At 44.0% G+C, this 15,936-nt stretch overlaps 1 protein-coding gene across 1 annotated transcript; it reads right to left on the bottom strand.

Moving 5' to 3' along the window:
• Positions 1-251: 251 nt before the first annotated feature.
• Positions 252-12,155, bottom strand: RHOU (ras homolog family member U). Its single transcript, XM_072993609.2, has 3 exons — positions 11,400-12,155; positions 8,589-8,647; positions 252-5,347 (listed from the first exon to the last, which is right to left on the bottom strand). The coding sequence occupies exons 1-3, from the start codon at positions 11,692-11,694 to the stop codon at positions 4,892-4,894; spliced, it is 810 nt and encodes a 269-aa protein (XP_072849710.1). The 5' UTR covers positions 11,695-12,155; the 3' UTR covers positions 252-4,891.
• Between the last annotated feature and the right edge of the window lie 3,781 nt (positions 12,156-15,936).

Here is a 15,936-nt window from a genome sequence, read left to right as displayed (position 1 = left end):
TGGTTCTGAGTCCTGCACTTTGTGCCCCTGCATTTCAAATAAAAGCAAGATCTGGAAAGATTCTTTACAATTATGCATGTTTTCAACTTCTGATTATCTTCTTTAAAAAGACCATATTTCATTCCCGTGTTACAGAGGCACAGCAAAGAGGCATGGGGAGGGATATTGGACTTTATATTCATAGTAGTATCCATACACATAGAGATAATATAAAAGTACTGGATGTAGGATTCAGAAAAACAGATGTTAACTCATAGCCATAATGCATTTATTGTTGACCAAATGTAACCAAGTTAATGTACATACAATTGCTGTGCAAATGAGGAAATGATTTTCCAGGCTGTGGCACTGCCTGAGCCAACTTATTTTTATTGATCAAGGCTCGTTTGAATCCAGTAATGGTTTCCACTACAATTTAAAGGTTTCAGCAGATACTGCTTGTAACACTCGAGTCCCACACATTCAAAAAAATATATCAATATTAATTTACTCAGCTCTCTTGTGGGGAACAGTGTAGTGAATTTTATCAACAATTTTATCACTATTTTTGTATCTCCCAGAATCCTCCAGTACAGCTACTGGCCATGTTGGCTGGGAATTCTGGGAAATGTAGTCCTTGTTGTTGTTTAGTCGTTTCTGACTCTTCATGACCCCATGGACCAGAGCACGCCAGGCCCTCCTATCTTCCACTGTCTCCTGGAGTTGTGTCAAATTCATGTTGGTTCCTTTGAGGACACTGTCCAACCATCTCCCCCAATTTCTATTTTGCCTGCTTTATTTTTTATTTACTCTCTTGTTTATACCTGTCTTTCAATGAGTTCAAGGCAATGTACACAACTCTCCTCCGCCTACTTTGTCCTCACCAGGCTTCTGCAGGATAGGCCAGGTTAAGAGACTCCAAGTCACCATAGTGAGCTCATGGCTTCATGGAACTAGAACCCAGATTTCCTGGTCCCAGTCTGGCACTCCAGCCTATACAATAGTGGTTCTCCTTATGAGATCATTAGATGAATACACTTGATTTGGTCGCAGGTTTGGGGAATGTAGTAGTATGAACTTTTAAAAAACCTTTTACTATCAGATTATCTATGATTGTTGCCAATGGTAAAACGTCTGGATATGCGTTCCCATCTATGCACCCAAGGGCCTAATCTAAATATAGATATTTTTCCTAATGAATGAATGAATCCTTTATTACGGTCAAAGACCAGTTGGTTTTGATTCATTTTATGTACCTCGATCAAAATGTCATTAATGATATTAAACTTGACGCAGAAGCATGATAATACTCTTTTAACACATGGTAGGAAGTGCAGATTTTAGGAAGAAATGTCAACAAAATAAGCACTATTTTAGAATTTGAGCTTTTCCTTTTTTATCCCTGACTTTTCCCTGTCACTCTCTTGAGGGCCCTCCCCCCACCATTTTTTTATCATTTATATGAGGCTTTAAAGTCACATTTATAAAGATGGAAGACCTTAACATAAAGTATAAGCTCTAGGCAAGACTGGAGATAAACAGACTTGTCTCTCTCCAATTCCATCTGAAAGAACCGTGTGCATTGTGGATTATTCTTTTTTTATTATTTACATTTATCTGTGAACTGCAGCCAGTACTCCATTGCTAGAGTAAGGCCATTGACTTAATGAGATTCACATAAAATGCTGCTTTATCATTCAGCAATTGATTCAGCAGGACTAATCTAGCTGGGACTAGCAACAGCAGTATTTGCCGATATGTTTACTATATGCCTAAAGATAAAAAAAGTTATGTTACCACTTTAGTCAGGCAGGAGAGGGGTGGGGCAATTTAAAGTTACTATCAAACATTAAAAATTGAGAAGACATTCCATCTGGGCTAGAACAAAAAAATAAGTGCCAGCAACACATTTGAAGACGGCGCCCACACTCTCAACTCATTCTTTTCTATTTCAATATCAGAGTACCAAAATTGCATCCACGGGACCACGTGAGGCCCCCCCAAAGGCTGATTTTTACATTGACAGCCTCCTTTTGTCTAGCCATAAAAGATGAATGTCACCTCCTGGAACCCTCTGGGAGCGGTGATTCACTTTTCCAAGAGGCCACAGGATCCTTACTATACCATTTAACATCACCAAATACCCATTCCTCATGACGTGTTTCAGTTTAGTGGGGGTTTTGTTTTTGGCCTTTTTGAGCAGTCTGTATATAGTACTTGGAGGGCATCACGTCAACCCCTGAACTCACCAATGCATCCCCAACTCCTGTTCTACATGCAAGAGCCATGATCAATCTTGAACTTATGGTGCTTCCCCTTTCCCTGCATGGATGAGGTAATGAACCGTAGTTTTTGAACCATCTACAATTTGTGTAATCTAAGACAATTATAATTCCAAAAAAAAAGATAGCAAGTGATAAGAAGCCACTGTGGTTTGATCCTTGCTTAGTCTCTCTAGCCAGGATTTAAAAGTGAAAGTCCCCAAGTTCAGATGCAACAGGAAACTGTGGCTAGTTTTGAAGAAACTTCGAGTAACTTCTGGTTTCATTTGTGTACCCCTACTTTCACTTTTCCAAGTTTTTGTGGGGCTGCCAGAGAATCTCAGGAATAGAAAACTGGCTTCTGGACCTGCCAAACTTGCCCATGCTTGGTATAAAATCTAAAAGACATTTGTGATATTTGCTTAGCACACAGAAAGATGAGGAGAACAGAGGGAATCCACGAGGCCAACACTTTCCATAGCCTGTTCACCCAGCAAAAAAAACAATGGCTTCTCATTATGGCTGTACCAAGCGCACCAATGCAAAAGAACCATGGAATAAAATGGGAAAGCAACATTAAAATTAAGAACAGGAAAATCAGACTTAAAAAAAAAACACAAAACTTAAAATTCCCAGATTGCAAAGATCAAGGTTCAGGTTTCAGTCCCATTTAGGCCTACCTGCGTTAAGCATAATTCAGTTTTGCATTACTTGATATAGAACAGGAATTAACATGGAGAAATATGTGAGTAGATAATTTTCTGCATTTCAGATCCACCTCAGTTTATCTACTACAAGGGGAGACAATTTAGCCAAAATTCAATTTTTATTCTTTGAATGATCTGAGAAGGGATTCAAGCCAGCAAAAAAAGTACTGCAAGTCAACCAGTGTCCATTTTGTTCAACACAGCATGGAAGACCGTATGAAACCTACACCAACCATATTGTCCCGGCCATTATGACTACTGGCAGCCTGCCTTCTTCACCTCTTTTTAAACATTTTAACTACTATATGAAAACTGGCAGAAAAGGATTTCACATGTTATGAATCATCGCCCATTCATAACCATGGAATTAAGACACTCCAGTACAGTACGCTTTTTACTTAGAAGAAATCTCCACTGACTTCAGTGGATGGCTTTCCTCGTATTTAAGACTAATCATGTTTTCACATTCCACCTTTCCCTACATTGACAAGTAGCACAATGGCTCCATTTCGAATGCATAATTGTGCAGTATTGGGCTATGGGAGGAAAGATAATGCAATTAACTGGAAGGCTTTCACAGAAAACATGATTACATGGAATTAAATCAGCCTCACCCAACCTGATGCCCTGCAGATGTTTTGGACTACAACTACAGTCATTCATATTTGCTATGCCTGGTGGGACTGATGGCTGGGGAAAGGCTGACTTCAACTACTGTATTTTATATATATACAGTGGTGCCTCGCTTAACGAGCGCACTGTAGAATGACGAATCCGCATAGCGAGGGTTTTTTTTCGATCGCAACTGCGATCGCAAAGCAATGGCCCCAATGGGCGAAACTCGCATAGCGAAGGTCGGTAAGCGTTTCGCTTACCAACCTTCGCTTTGCGACCCACGGATCAGCTGTTCGGCAGCTCCAAAATGGCCGCCGGAAGCCCCGAAATGGCAGCGTGCAGCGTTTTCGCGCCCTCGGTAAGCGAGGGGAGGGCGCGAAAATGGCTGCCGGCCACAGGAAAACATCGCTGAACGGTGAGTTTTCGGCCCATTTGGAACGCATTAAACATCGTGGGTTTTCTTGATCCGTTCAGCGATGTTTTCACATAGCGAGGGTTAATCCGGAACGGATTAACCTCGCTATGCGAGGCACCACTGTATATATATATATATATATATAAAGGATGCCCATCATTTTGTTAAACTGATTTTAAAATGAACTGTCATGGGGTCTCTATAAATAGAAAAGCAGCCAATTACTATTGAAAATATATCTTTTATAAGGAACCAGACATGCATATTATACCACGTAAGAGATCTGTTAAGTCAGGGGGTCTACAAAGAAGATGCAGTTATGTAAGCAACTCACTGTATTAAGACATCCCTACACTGTGCATGAAGTAGGCATCTCACTGTAAATAAAATACATAGGATTTACGTGCAGAATCTTGCTACTGCAGCAACGTTATAAATGTTTCTGGAATGCGCTGGACAATTTCTGAAGACCACAAGATTGAAAAGGCAGATGGGAAGCACTTTTCCAAGCAAAATGTCATAAGAGGCACACATGTTCTAAAGTCACTTTGCAGATATCCGTCCTTCAATAGCCCTTTACCATTCTCCAGGTCGCTTTTGTAAGAAAACTCCAGTGTTCTGGTTTTGCACATAGTTTTATGCCTCTGTACAGCTTTAAGTTTCACAAAGAGCTGGGCCAGCTACCCTTGACAAAAAAAGAAACTCTATTGCTAGTGGTGAAAACCCTCTGCCTGACAAAAAGCAAGCCACTACCTCTCCCATCTCCACTGAAAACGGATGCCTTTAGCAGCATGTATGATGTTGGAATGTAGTCCACACACTCTGGAATATAGAGATTTTTGAGCTAATATAGCTTCAAAACTGCTCTTAGTATCAGACTGCCTTTTCTCCCCCCTAGGCCTTTGCAACAACTACTATACAAAACAGCAGTACTTCTTCCACCAGGATTTGGAAAGGTTTTTCATTTTGTCCGGAGTCCTGCTTTTTGATTTCTTTGGCTGCTGTTGGGTATCCGAGTACTGGATGCCGGCAACAATGGCTGCATCAAAGACTTCTTTGAGGTTTTTCTGAGTCAGAGCGGAGCACTCAATGTAAGAGGCGGCTTTTATTTCCTCGGCACAGAGCCTTGCCGTCTCCTCCGCCACCGGCTTCTCTTTGCATTTGTCCAGTTCAATGAGGACTTTGACGTCCTCCCGGAGGTCCGACTGAGTCCCGACAAGGATAATCGGTGCTTTGGGGCAGTGGCAGCGGATTTCAGGGACCCACTTTTCACTCACATTCTGGAAGGAAGATGGACTCATGACACTGAAGCACAGCAAAAAGATGTCTGCATTGGTGTAGCAAAGTGGCCGAAGCTTGTCAAACTCATCCTGCATGAAAAAAAGGAAAAGTAATGTGAATATCCAGAGGCAAGTTTGTTCAGCTGGAAGAGGATGTTCAAAGCTCTACAGTGCAAATCTGGGGAGAGAAAAGTCTATCTCCCTCACCTACTGAGAAATTATTGTTAATTCCTCAAAATTCTGCACTTAAGAATATCCAGTTTTTAAGGAAATCCCATTTGCCATCAATGCTAAAAAGTGTATCAGATTTTTAAAAAAAGAAAAGTAAATTAAACAAGCTGGTGATTGCAGCTATTTTTAAAGCACTGTCCAAGTTGCTATGCTGGACTCACGCTATTCCCAGCCAACATGGACAATGCTGGTGTGGGAGTGATGGGACTTAAAAAGTCCAAAGCATCCTGACCACAACAAATGAGCGAAATTGCTATTTAGCATAAAGACAACAGACCTACAGAGGGGAACTACACCATATGGGACATCACCTGGGATTACACTAGTGCAGAATGCAGTAGGGGGCTACACAGACAAATGCTACCCTGTGTTGCTGTTCTTTACAAACCCACCAACAAATAGCTAATCAGGAAGAAAACAATGGCTGGAAACCATATTTCAAGAGGCAAGCTTTCCAAAGGCAAAGAGGGAGTCGTACCAGGAGACATGATCTGTCAATCATCTGATTCACCTCCTATATGTATGGCACAGCCCTAGAAGATCTGTCCCACAGAAATGATGATATAGTAAACTATTGCAGCACATGGAGGTAGAAGAGAAGCAACAAGCACAAAGGAGAAATGTGAGCAGCTCAAGGCAATGGGATTGCTAAAAGGTAACTTTCATTTTTCTGCGGTGGAAATCTTCAGAAAGGATGGTGGGTTTTTATTTCACTTAGTGTTTGCATTAATGAGAGCATACTGAATGAAACCTATAAATCAGTGCTTCCCAACCTAGGGCCCCCAGATGTTCTTAGACTACAACTCCAAAAATCCTGGCCAGTACAGCTAGTGGTGAAGGCTTCCGGGTGTTTTAGTTCAAGAACATTTGGGAACTTCCCCTCAGTGACTGGCTGCCAGAGTGGGGTTTATAAACTGATTGTTGTGCCTTACTGCCTTGAATGTGTTTTTGGTGTTGCCTTTGTTTACCATTTCTTAGAATGGTGTTTGTTTGATCCTTTTAAATATTTCTATACTCATTTTTAATCTTTAAATACTGTCTTTTAATGATGTCAGCCCCCTTGGATCCTTTTTAAGGAGAACGGCGGGGCAAAAATATTTTAAAAATAAATCTTATAATGTGACACATTTGCAAAGGGTAAAATGCAGCTCTCTGATGGACAAGGCAGGGCCAAAAACTCTGACATACTGGCCATCATCTAGCCGCCTAAGATACTGATAGCACTGCAGTACAGTTTCAGTAGGATGATAAAATAGTTTTTAGATTCATATTTGTTATGCCATGTAATCATCACCTGCCTTTTCTAAGAGAAACTCGGGAAGGTTCAGAATGCTTTACAGACCACCTGAATAAAGAGCATCTTTCCTCCTCACTCCCTTTTGTGTTGCCTCTGCCCCACCTCTTGCCCTAAGCTACTTATCTTTTCTGGTAACTCTTTCTACAAAGCACTGTTTCTATTCTTCCATGTTTGTTTGTTTTCAGTTGGTGCCTTCAACTAAATAATGCTCAACCAAATTAAAAGCAAGAACATTGGCTGCCAGGGAAGCAAAGATTAACTCCAGGATAAAAACATGGCAGCCCTGACTTCCTTAACAGATAGGATTTGCCTCAACGGTGGTGGCATTTTAGTGAGAATTCAGCCAGTTTCTCAGTCTTAAACTGACAAGCACAAAGAGCAAACAGAATCTAACATGCCTCTTCCAGTGCCAACACCCTGTCGACAAACTAATGCTTATGTGTTCATTTGTACTGCAGGATCTGAGATGATGTTTTGGGATGTTTTTGAAGGGGTAAACCGTGCAATTCTTCTATATGCATTTAAGAAACTGCCACAGATTCCTCTTCCACTTGAATAAATTTCTTTTCTGGTGCATTGGCAAAGAGAGATGCTGGTTCACGAGGCAACTATCACAAAAACAGGCCTAATTAGCTCCCTTCTTTCAGAAACTTAAGCCCCTCAGGAAGCAAGCGCAAGCCAAAGACTGCTGCCACTTGGCTGAGGAAGCCGACGTGGAATTCAAACATGCTGTACCCAGGCCACAGCTGTGTGTTTTCTCCAAGAACTGATGTTAAAATTATTTGCCCAACTAAGAGCTTGCTCGTATGATCTCGTAACAGCCAAAACTCACAGTCCATGCTAGACCTGACAATATTCTTTTGCCTGAAATAGGAATGAGTTTGCATGGCTGAAGACTGCCTTCTCCCTGGAATCTACTGAAGATGGTCTCACCACCAAAATTCAGCAGACAACCCCAACCTTGCCGCCACCACAGCTGCTAGTAACATTTTGTGGCAACTACAGTAGCCGTCTATGGTGCAAAAGGATGGCTGGATGACTACTGGCATCACAGAGTCCTAAGAGACCACAGGGCAGAGGGTCTTTTCTCTGCTCAAATCAAGATAAAAGAAGAAGGGGGGGGGAGGAACAGAAGACATACATCAAATTAAATTGTAGATGGTTCTCCCATTACCACCCTGACAAATGTATAGTTACACTCTGCTCTTTCCTGTGCCATGCAGTTAAGCAGAAGCTGCAAAATGGAGTATTTATCACCAGTAGGAAATGGCCTCAGGAAAGGAAGACTAGGCCATTTTCATCAGTGAGCAGGATCAACAATGAAACTCTCTGGATCTAATTAAGATATGAGAGAAATCTAGCAAAATCACACACAACTTGTTGAAAATTATAAATTAGTGAAACAGAGATAAGGGGAAACTGATCCTCTTTTTTACAGAAAGCTAAACGAGGATTTAACAGCCTGGGCACTGTATTAATTAATTAATTAATTGATTTATACCCCACCCATCTGGTTTATAATCATACCCAGTGTGATGCAGTGAATAGAGTAATGGACTCGGGAGACCTGTGTTCAAATCCTTACTTTGTCATGGAAGCTCAAAAGGATGGGGGTTAGGGACTGGGAAAACCAATGCTTAAATATCTCACTTGCTTTGAAATCCATATTAGGGTCACTATAAGTTGGTTCTGACTTAACTATTTCAAAAAGGCCCAAAATTATTTTCTATTAAAACACTGAATACAACTTAAGACAACAACATTTAAATTAAGGTCATGCTTAAAATAGACAGTTTTACTGACCTGGCCAGCTGTGTCACAAAGCTGGAGCCTCACCGGTCGGCCATCTACAGATACAACCGCTGAAATTAAAGAAGAAGGGGGGAAAAACGAATGAAACTTTTACCCATTAATGAAAAGTTAAGTCCTTCCTCACCCTGTTTCTCATTTACCTTTTAAGCATCTCCAATTTAACAGTCTATGGAACTCAAAGCAGCCTCTCCCTCAACTTCTCTGGCCAAAAATTTTTTACACTCCAACTGACAAGCAGAAGATCGCTGAACCATTCCTGGCACACACACAAAAAAGAGAGTTGACCCTAAGAACCAAGCTGGGTTTCCCCCCACACTCTAACCTTAACTTACTCAAAGATTAGTTTTCTTGTCACGTTTCTGTTTTTAAAGCCCTGGCACAAAGGCAACCCTGGAAACCTCCCCTTGCTTTAAATCACAGGGAAGACAATGCAAATATTTACATGTTTCCCCTCAGGGAAGTGCTTCTCCTTTTCTCACTCCTTTGAATTCTGACTAGGGAATTTATCATTCCAGAAAAAAAAGCTTGCTACATAACCACCTACAAGCACAGTGTGCCAAGCAGGGCATTGTTAGGGCCTTTGCATTAGTGAACAGTGAATTTCATGGTTTGTTTTAATTTTTCTTTTCTGGGTTTGTTTGGTTCTCTGATAAGACCACAACAGCTACTGTCCAAAAGGTATGATTTATCCGTTTTCAAGAGTGCTGGAAAATTGTGCCCCCAGGGACGTAAAAACATCAATGTTTAGCTTCAGATTCAAACCACTTGCTGTTCACACACAGCAACAAGATGCCCCCAAACAAATGAAGCCAAGCGTTCTCTCATAACCTTGCCCCCTCCCCACATATCCAAGTCCCCTAACTAGCACCTACTTGCTTTGGAATAGTTCTCATTAATCACAATAGAAATATACTTGCAGGATTGGATTGCACATCAGACTGGTGTAAGCTACTTTATAGGAGGGATAGACCACCCTCAGGTGGCCTGAGGCTTAAAGATCTTGCCTGTCCCTCAAAGCTTAATGTCTCAGTCTTTCGCATTATAGCAAACAAGTCCTTGCATCTCCTCTGCAGCTTAACTCAGTAATGCTTGAAGGACAGCTACATGTACAAACACAAAACAGTCAAGACTGGACTGGGGCTCCCAATTCCATGGATGGGTTGCCCATTTTATCATGTGTTTTTAGAAGAGTTTGAAAATGTTACTTTTTGTACTACAACTTCCAGAATTCTCCAGCCAGATGGCTGGGGAATTATGGGAATGGTAGTCCAAAAAGTAACATTTCCAGATCTCTGCTTTTCAGTCAGATGGAGGCCCTTCAGTTATTGCAGAAATATACTGTCACCACAGGCCTATCTTTTCTACAAAATGCGAAGTGACACTGAAATTTCTGTCCCAAAGAGAAATGACCAGAACGAGGATCCAGCAGTTTCCCACGTCATGCTCACCAACTTTACTTGAATAATCTGGAAGTGACAGGGATATTTAATGAAAACTAGAGCAAAAGGCCATCGTTCCACATGGAGGGGATGAGGTGGGAATCAGCAGAGATCTAAACTAAAGGGGAGGAGGGGGAGCAGCCTTGGAGAAGAGACTTACTTTCCCCCCTTCTAAACCCATCTAAAAGGATAAGGATTATGAGGCAACCAAGAGGATTTGCAAGACGACAGGAAAGTGTGATGTCCTGGGAAAACGAAGAACCGCTTTATCCATGGACACACAGCACACTCAGCACAGTTCCTCTGTTCCTGGGATAAACTGAATCCCTACAAGCTATGCATGCTCTGCCCCCAAAGAAGTGCATAGGAGACAAGACAATCTGTGCCCTGTTTCCACCAGCACTAATAAGAATTTTGAAGATCTCAGTTATTCTTCTCTCCAAGTTTCTAGCCCTCATGACCAGAAACTGTTGGGAAATATGAAAATAAGCGGTGGATGTTAGGAAATCACCCAGGAAGGAAGACAAGAAAAGGGAAAAAGCTGCAGTCCTACACTCACTTACCTGAACACATTGGGACTTTATTTCACAAAAAAATATGCAAAAGCTTATGCTTCACACTTCTATTGTTTCAAAGTTCCCGTGAATGCCTGCAAGAGGCTTTTCGCCCTGTCCTCGGAATAAGCCCAGGGTGGCCAGCTCTCTAGGCTCAGCTATACGTGGGACACACAGGCGCCTACTATGGAACGTGCAAGACCTTCCGTCCTATTGTTAGGGAGTCACTAAGGGACATGAGACCGGTAGGAGAGGTGGAAAGATTAGCCCGGGTTTCTCTGATCCTGGCATCCCTTTTCTTCCTCCCGAAAAGGGGGCCAAAGACTGAACTGCTTTCCGTATCATATTTCCCGCTCAGAGCAAAAAACGTCAATTTGATCTACTGGGATCTTTGACGCGCCCTTCCACCTGCCCACCTCCCACACACACACACCCCTTCCCTTCGGTGGCAAGCCCCTTCCTTCCCTCGCCGTCAGCTTCCCCTCTTGCGGATCCAAGGGAGATTTAAGCCCGGCCGTTCCCCGTACGGGACTTCCAACCGACGGGTCGCCGCCCCTTCCAGAGCTGGAAGATCGAAATCAACCACCGGAGAGGCGCCGGGGGGGGAGGGAGGAAGGGCTCTGAAGCGAGGGGCTCCCCCGGGAACGATCCTGGACCAGCGCTCGAGGGTAAGAGGAGGAGGGGGGGCGCTTCTCCGCCTTCCAGGAGCAGCGCTCAAGGCTCAGTTCCACGGAGTCCCTAAGATCTAGCCACGCGTGAAATTCTCCCTCGCGGGAAGCCCCTTCCGCCGCCCCCCCCCGATCCCTTACCTGAAAAATTGTCGAAGGCGGTGGGGATATACTCCGTGGGGTAGCCGTTGGTGGTGTAGCTCACCACCAGGCTGGTCTTGCCCACCGCGCCGTCGCCCACCAGCACACACTTGAGGCTGCGCCGGGGGTCGGCGCCCGCGCCCCCACCAGCTCCGCCGGCCCGGCAGCGGCCGCCCAAAGCGGCCCCGAACGCCGCTGCCCGGCTGCTGCGGACCCGGCGCGGCGGCACCGGCGGCACCTCGCCCGGCAGCGGCTTGCTGATGTAGCCGCTTTCTCCTTCTTGTTGCGGCGGCATCCGCCCGGCCTCCCCGGCCCCGGCGCGGGCGCGGGAGACCCCCGAGGACCACAACGGGAGCCGCGGAGGCTGAGCCACCGGGGGCCGCGGTGGGGGGCGCGGCGAGGAGACGGGGGCGCGCCCCAGATGGACGGTGGCAGTCTTTGCAGAAGGGGCGCCCAGCTCCCTCCTCCTCCTCTCAGCTTTAGGTCCACCGGCGGCGCCGGGCGCTCGACGAGGCTGCTTCTCCTCCGGCGCGATGGCGCTCTCCGCCCCACACTTGCAGGCGGCCACGGCGGAGGCTGCGGCTGCTGCTGCTGCTGCTCCTGCTCCTGCTGCTGCCGCCGCCGCTACGACTCCCGCCTGCCAGGCGGTCCGCCGCGAGATGACATAATCCAGAAGGCGGCAGCGGGAGAGCGAGCCGAAGAGGGTGGAGCAGGCTGGCAGGGGGCGGGGCCCGGCGGGGAGGAGGCGCCCGGCAGGCGGTGCTCGTGGACGGCCGGAGCCAATCTGCCCCGGCGAGCGCCTGGTACCAGGCTCCAGGAGACGCCGCCAATTGTGGACGGCACATGGCGGGGCTTCTCATTGGTCGATCTACTTCCCTTTCGAATGCTAGGGGGACCAATGCGGTCTTATCGATTGCGCGGAAGGCGAGCCCGCCCCCTGCCGGAGGATGCTGGTCATACTTAGGACGCCGCTGGTCTTTTCTGTGCGAAGCGCTGCTCCTTGTTGGGTCTCCTAAAACTTTCATAAACGCAACAAAGCGTCTTCGTCAAGACTAAAAAGTCTTTTGAGTTGCCTGAGGTGGTTCCAAATAAAATGCAGTCTAAAAGGTTTTTTTCTCCAAAAGTCAGACCAAGATGGATCTGCCCTACCAAGATTAAAAGTTGTCCCAGTAGACAGAGAATTCATATTTCCAATGGTGATGGGACAGGAAAACTCACGAAGGCAGGTATGGGGCACAGTAGTAACTGAAGGTAACACTGCCAGAGAATGTTTCACGGTCGCCAGCTGTGACACTCAAGCGAATACTTGTTAGTACTATGCAGCACGCAGCAATGCTAAATTGTCTCTGAATATTTCTTACTTCAAAAATCCTATGATGAGACAATCCAAAATGTAGCCAGAGAGTACTGGAAGGTGAGACTTCCAGATCAAAAGCCTCTCAGTCCAACACTGGGGAAGCGCAAAGGTCACGTATGTATTATTAGCACTGTCAGTAATGAACTCTGGGAGGAAACTTTTGAGCCCACTGAGAACCAACTAACTTTTGCATTAAATGTTCTCCTTATATTAATTTTTTTAAATAAAAAGTTGAGACAAAACCCTTAAAAAACACTGGTCTGTGCTTTCCACTTAAAGAACAGAGAAAAAGAGAGGATGCTCCAACTTAGCTGGAAATGCAAAATATTTGAGTTTCACTCTAAAATCAAATCTTGAACTACAAAAAAAAAACATTGTCTAGAGGCCAAAGAAGAAAGTTGCTTCCAGAAATAAAATACTTAGGAAACTGGGTGGGTTAAAATGGGGTGCACACCTACCCTGTTTCCCTGAAAATAAGACCTAACCTGAAAATAAGCTCTAGTATGATTTTTCAGGATGCTCATAATATAAGCCCTACCCCTCTAAACCCCAGTTAAGTGAAATTCTGCCCTCCGCCACTGTGCAACAACCAGAAGAAGATGACATGACTGCATTTGAATAAATGTAGATTGTTGCACACGAAAAAACAATAAAACATCCCCTGAAAATAAGCCCTAATACATTTTGGAGCAAAATTTAATATAAGACCTTGTCTTATTTTTGGAAACATGGTACAAACAATAAGAACATCTTTGTCACTGTGCTACTGCACCACAGAATATGCTAGCACTGCATGGAATAAATAAGCATATGTCAAACAAGTGGATGTAGCTCTTAATAAACCATGCAGGATTATTACTGGCTGCTTGAAACCTACTCCCATAAAATCTGTTATTTGGCTGGCATTGCCCCTCTGAGAGTACGTTGAGAAGTGCTAACAAATAATTAATGAAATAAGGTAATACAGAACCAAACCCATCCATTTAATGGACACCAACACTCTAGATCAGAGCCCCCCAACTCCTGGTCCACGGACCAGTCCCTGTCCATGGCCTTGCGAGGACTGGGCCACAGAGATAAATCTCCTGCCCCTCCCCCACATGCACGGATACACACACAGCCCCTCCCATGCACGCCCCCTCCCACTAACATACGGACACACCCACGCCCCCATACGCATGCCCCCCACGAATGCCCACACAGCCGCTCCCATGCACGCACAGATGGATGCACGCATGGCCCCTCCCACGCACACATGGACACCTCCACGTCCACATGCCTGCATGCTAAACCAGTCCGTGGAGGCAAAAAGGTTGTGGACCACTGCTCTAGACAACAGTTAAAATCAAGGAAAAGTTTTCTGCACATGTCTCAAGCTCCACAAGAGACTAGGCTGAACCTATGGAGAACAAACACAATACACTTTGCCAAATGGATGAATGCTGAAGAGTGTCTCCCACGAAGACAGGACTCTAGAGCTGGATCATCTGTTAAGTCATTTGATAGACTTCAAAGTGAAGTAGAAAGATCAAAGAATAATCAAGTAAAAGGGGACAACTTGGATACAGGACAAATTTTCTGTGACTGTGGAGAAATTCAATCAATGCCTCACTTGTGTACAAGCAATTTTTGCTTTACCATGTGTATAAAAGAAATGGCCAAGATAACACTATTGAAGTAGCCTGTTTCTTGTAAAAAAACAGTCTAATTATCCAAACACGTTAATTTGTTTTAAATTTTACCTTTATTTCATATATGTCTATATTTTAAATTGTGCAACGCTCTAATACGAATAAAGCAAGCTAGCAACCACATAGATTAAAGCCAATGAGACTTCTAGTGGTCAATGAGTGTGGAGGTGAAAGGAAAATCAGATGCTGCACCACATTTAATTGGAAGTATGAATTGAGGTAAACCCAAAAACATAAAGCGAGAATGTTCAAACATTGCAGTACCTGGTGGCCTGGAATAGGGCAGTTGGATTATTACAGTTGGAGTGTTTTACTCTGGCAATGACAAAATTGCAGAAGAAATGTTGTGGCTCTTATACTGAGGCATGATGTAACACATGTAGTTAGGGGCTATAATACAAAGTTTGATCAGATAATACTTGTCAGACGTTTTGTAAAACATATGACCACAATCATCATTCAGGTCTGTGATTCAACTACAGTTTTGAGTACTCTATACTAGAGATGGGCATGAACTTTAGTACCAGTTCAACAGGCAAACCTACGCTCCTGCTGGGGATTGGTTGAACAACTGAAAAGGAGGAGGAGAGGAGAGTGCTCTGACTGGTAAGTGGGTCATTCGCTGGGGAGGTAGTGGAAGGGAACATGGGGAACCTGTGGTGCCACACATACAAATCAGATCTATCTACCTAGAAAACTCTGGAATGGGTCTCCATAAGTCAGAATTGACTTGATGGCACATTGTTGTTGTCATCAGAAGACTGTGATAGTACAAATTGTTCTGAGCTACAGAGACTGGAGCTGGCTGGATAGATCCGTGATTTAGGTATCTGGGGTTCGGACTTTGATTCCCCACTGTGTTTCCCAGGGGAAAGGTAACCCTGTGTAACCTTGGAAAGGCTACACTGTCCCTGAGAGCCCCCAAAAGAAGGGACTGGTAAACAACTTCTGAGTACTCTGTACCTCAAAAACCCTGTAAAGGGTTAGGATTGGCTTGACACCTCATTGCTATTGCTATTACAGAGGCTGAATCTATCAAAATCCTAACAAGAATATGCCAATATATATGGAAAATAAAACAATGTTTTACAGACTGGAAACATTAAATTACATTCCAGTCCTCAAGAAAAGACATGCCAAAATAGCTATAAGACCATTGTATTAATCTCCTATGTGAGCAAAATAATGCTCACCATTTTGAAACAAATGCTTTTATGATGTATGGAATGAGCAATGCAAGATTTTCAAGCTGGATTCTAAAAAGGAAGAGGCATTAGATATATTATAAATATACATTAGCTAATGGAGAGTGCCAAAGAATTTCAGAAAAACATCAGTCTATGTCTTATGAATTACAGCAAAGCTTTTTCTTGTGGGAATAATTAAAATGTGGATGTTTTTTGTTTTTGTTTTTTTAATGTCAGTGAAAAAAGCCGACAGGAAAAAATTGATTCATTTGAAATGTGATGGTGGTGGAGAGCTTTGCAGA

This window comes from Pogona vitticeps, chromosome 1 (genome assembly GCF_051106095.1).
Source record: "Pogona vitticeps strain Pit_001003342236 chromosome 1, PviZW2.1, whole genome shotgun sequence".
NCBI classification, from domain to species: Eukaryota; Metazoa; Chordata; class Lepidosauria; order Squamata; family Agamidae; genus Pogona; species Pogona vitticeps.
The sequence above is the reverse complement of the archived record's forward strand: the minus strand, read 5'-3'. Positions and strand labels throughout refer to the sequence as shown.

What these genes read in the sequence shown, in the direction of transcription:
- RHOU (XM_072993609.2), bottom strand. Translation starts at nt 11,694, where the DNA reads ATGCCGCCGCAACAAGAAGGAGAAAGCGGCTACATCAGCAAGCCGCTG. An exon ending in CGCCTTCGACAATTTTTCAG is followed by an intron (nt 8,648 to 11,399) that starts GTAAGGGATCGG and finishes CTTTAATTTCAG; the next exon opens with CGGTTGTATCTGTAGATGGC. An exon ending in TTTGTGACACAGCTGGCCAG is followed by an intron (nt 5,348 to 8,588) that starts GTCAGTAAAACT and finishes TTTTTCATGCAG; the next exon opens with GATGAGTTTGACAAGCTTCG.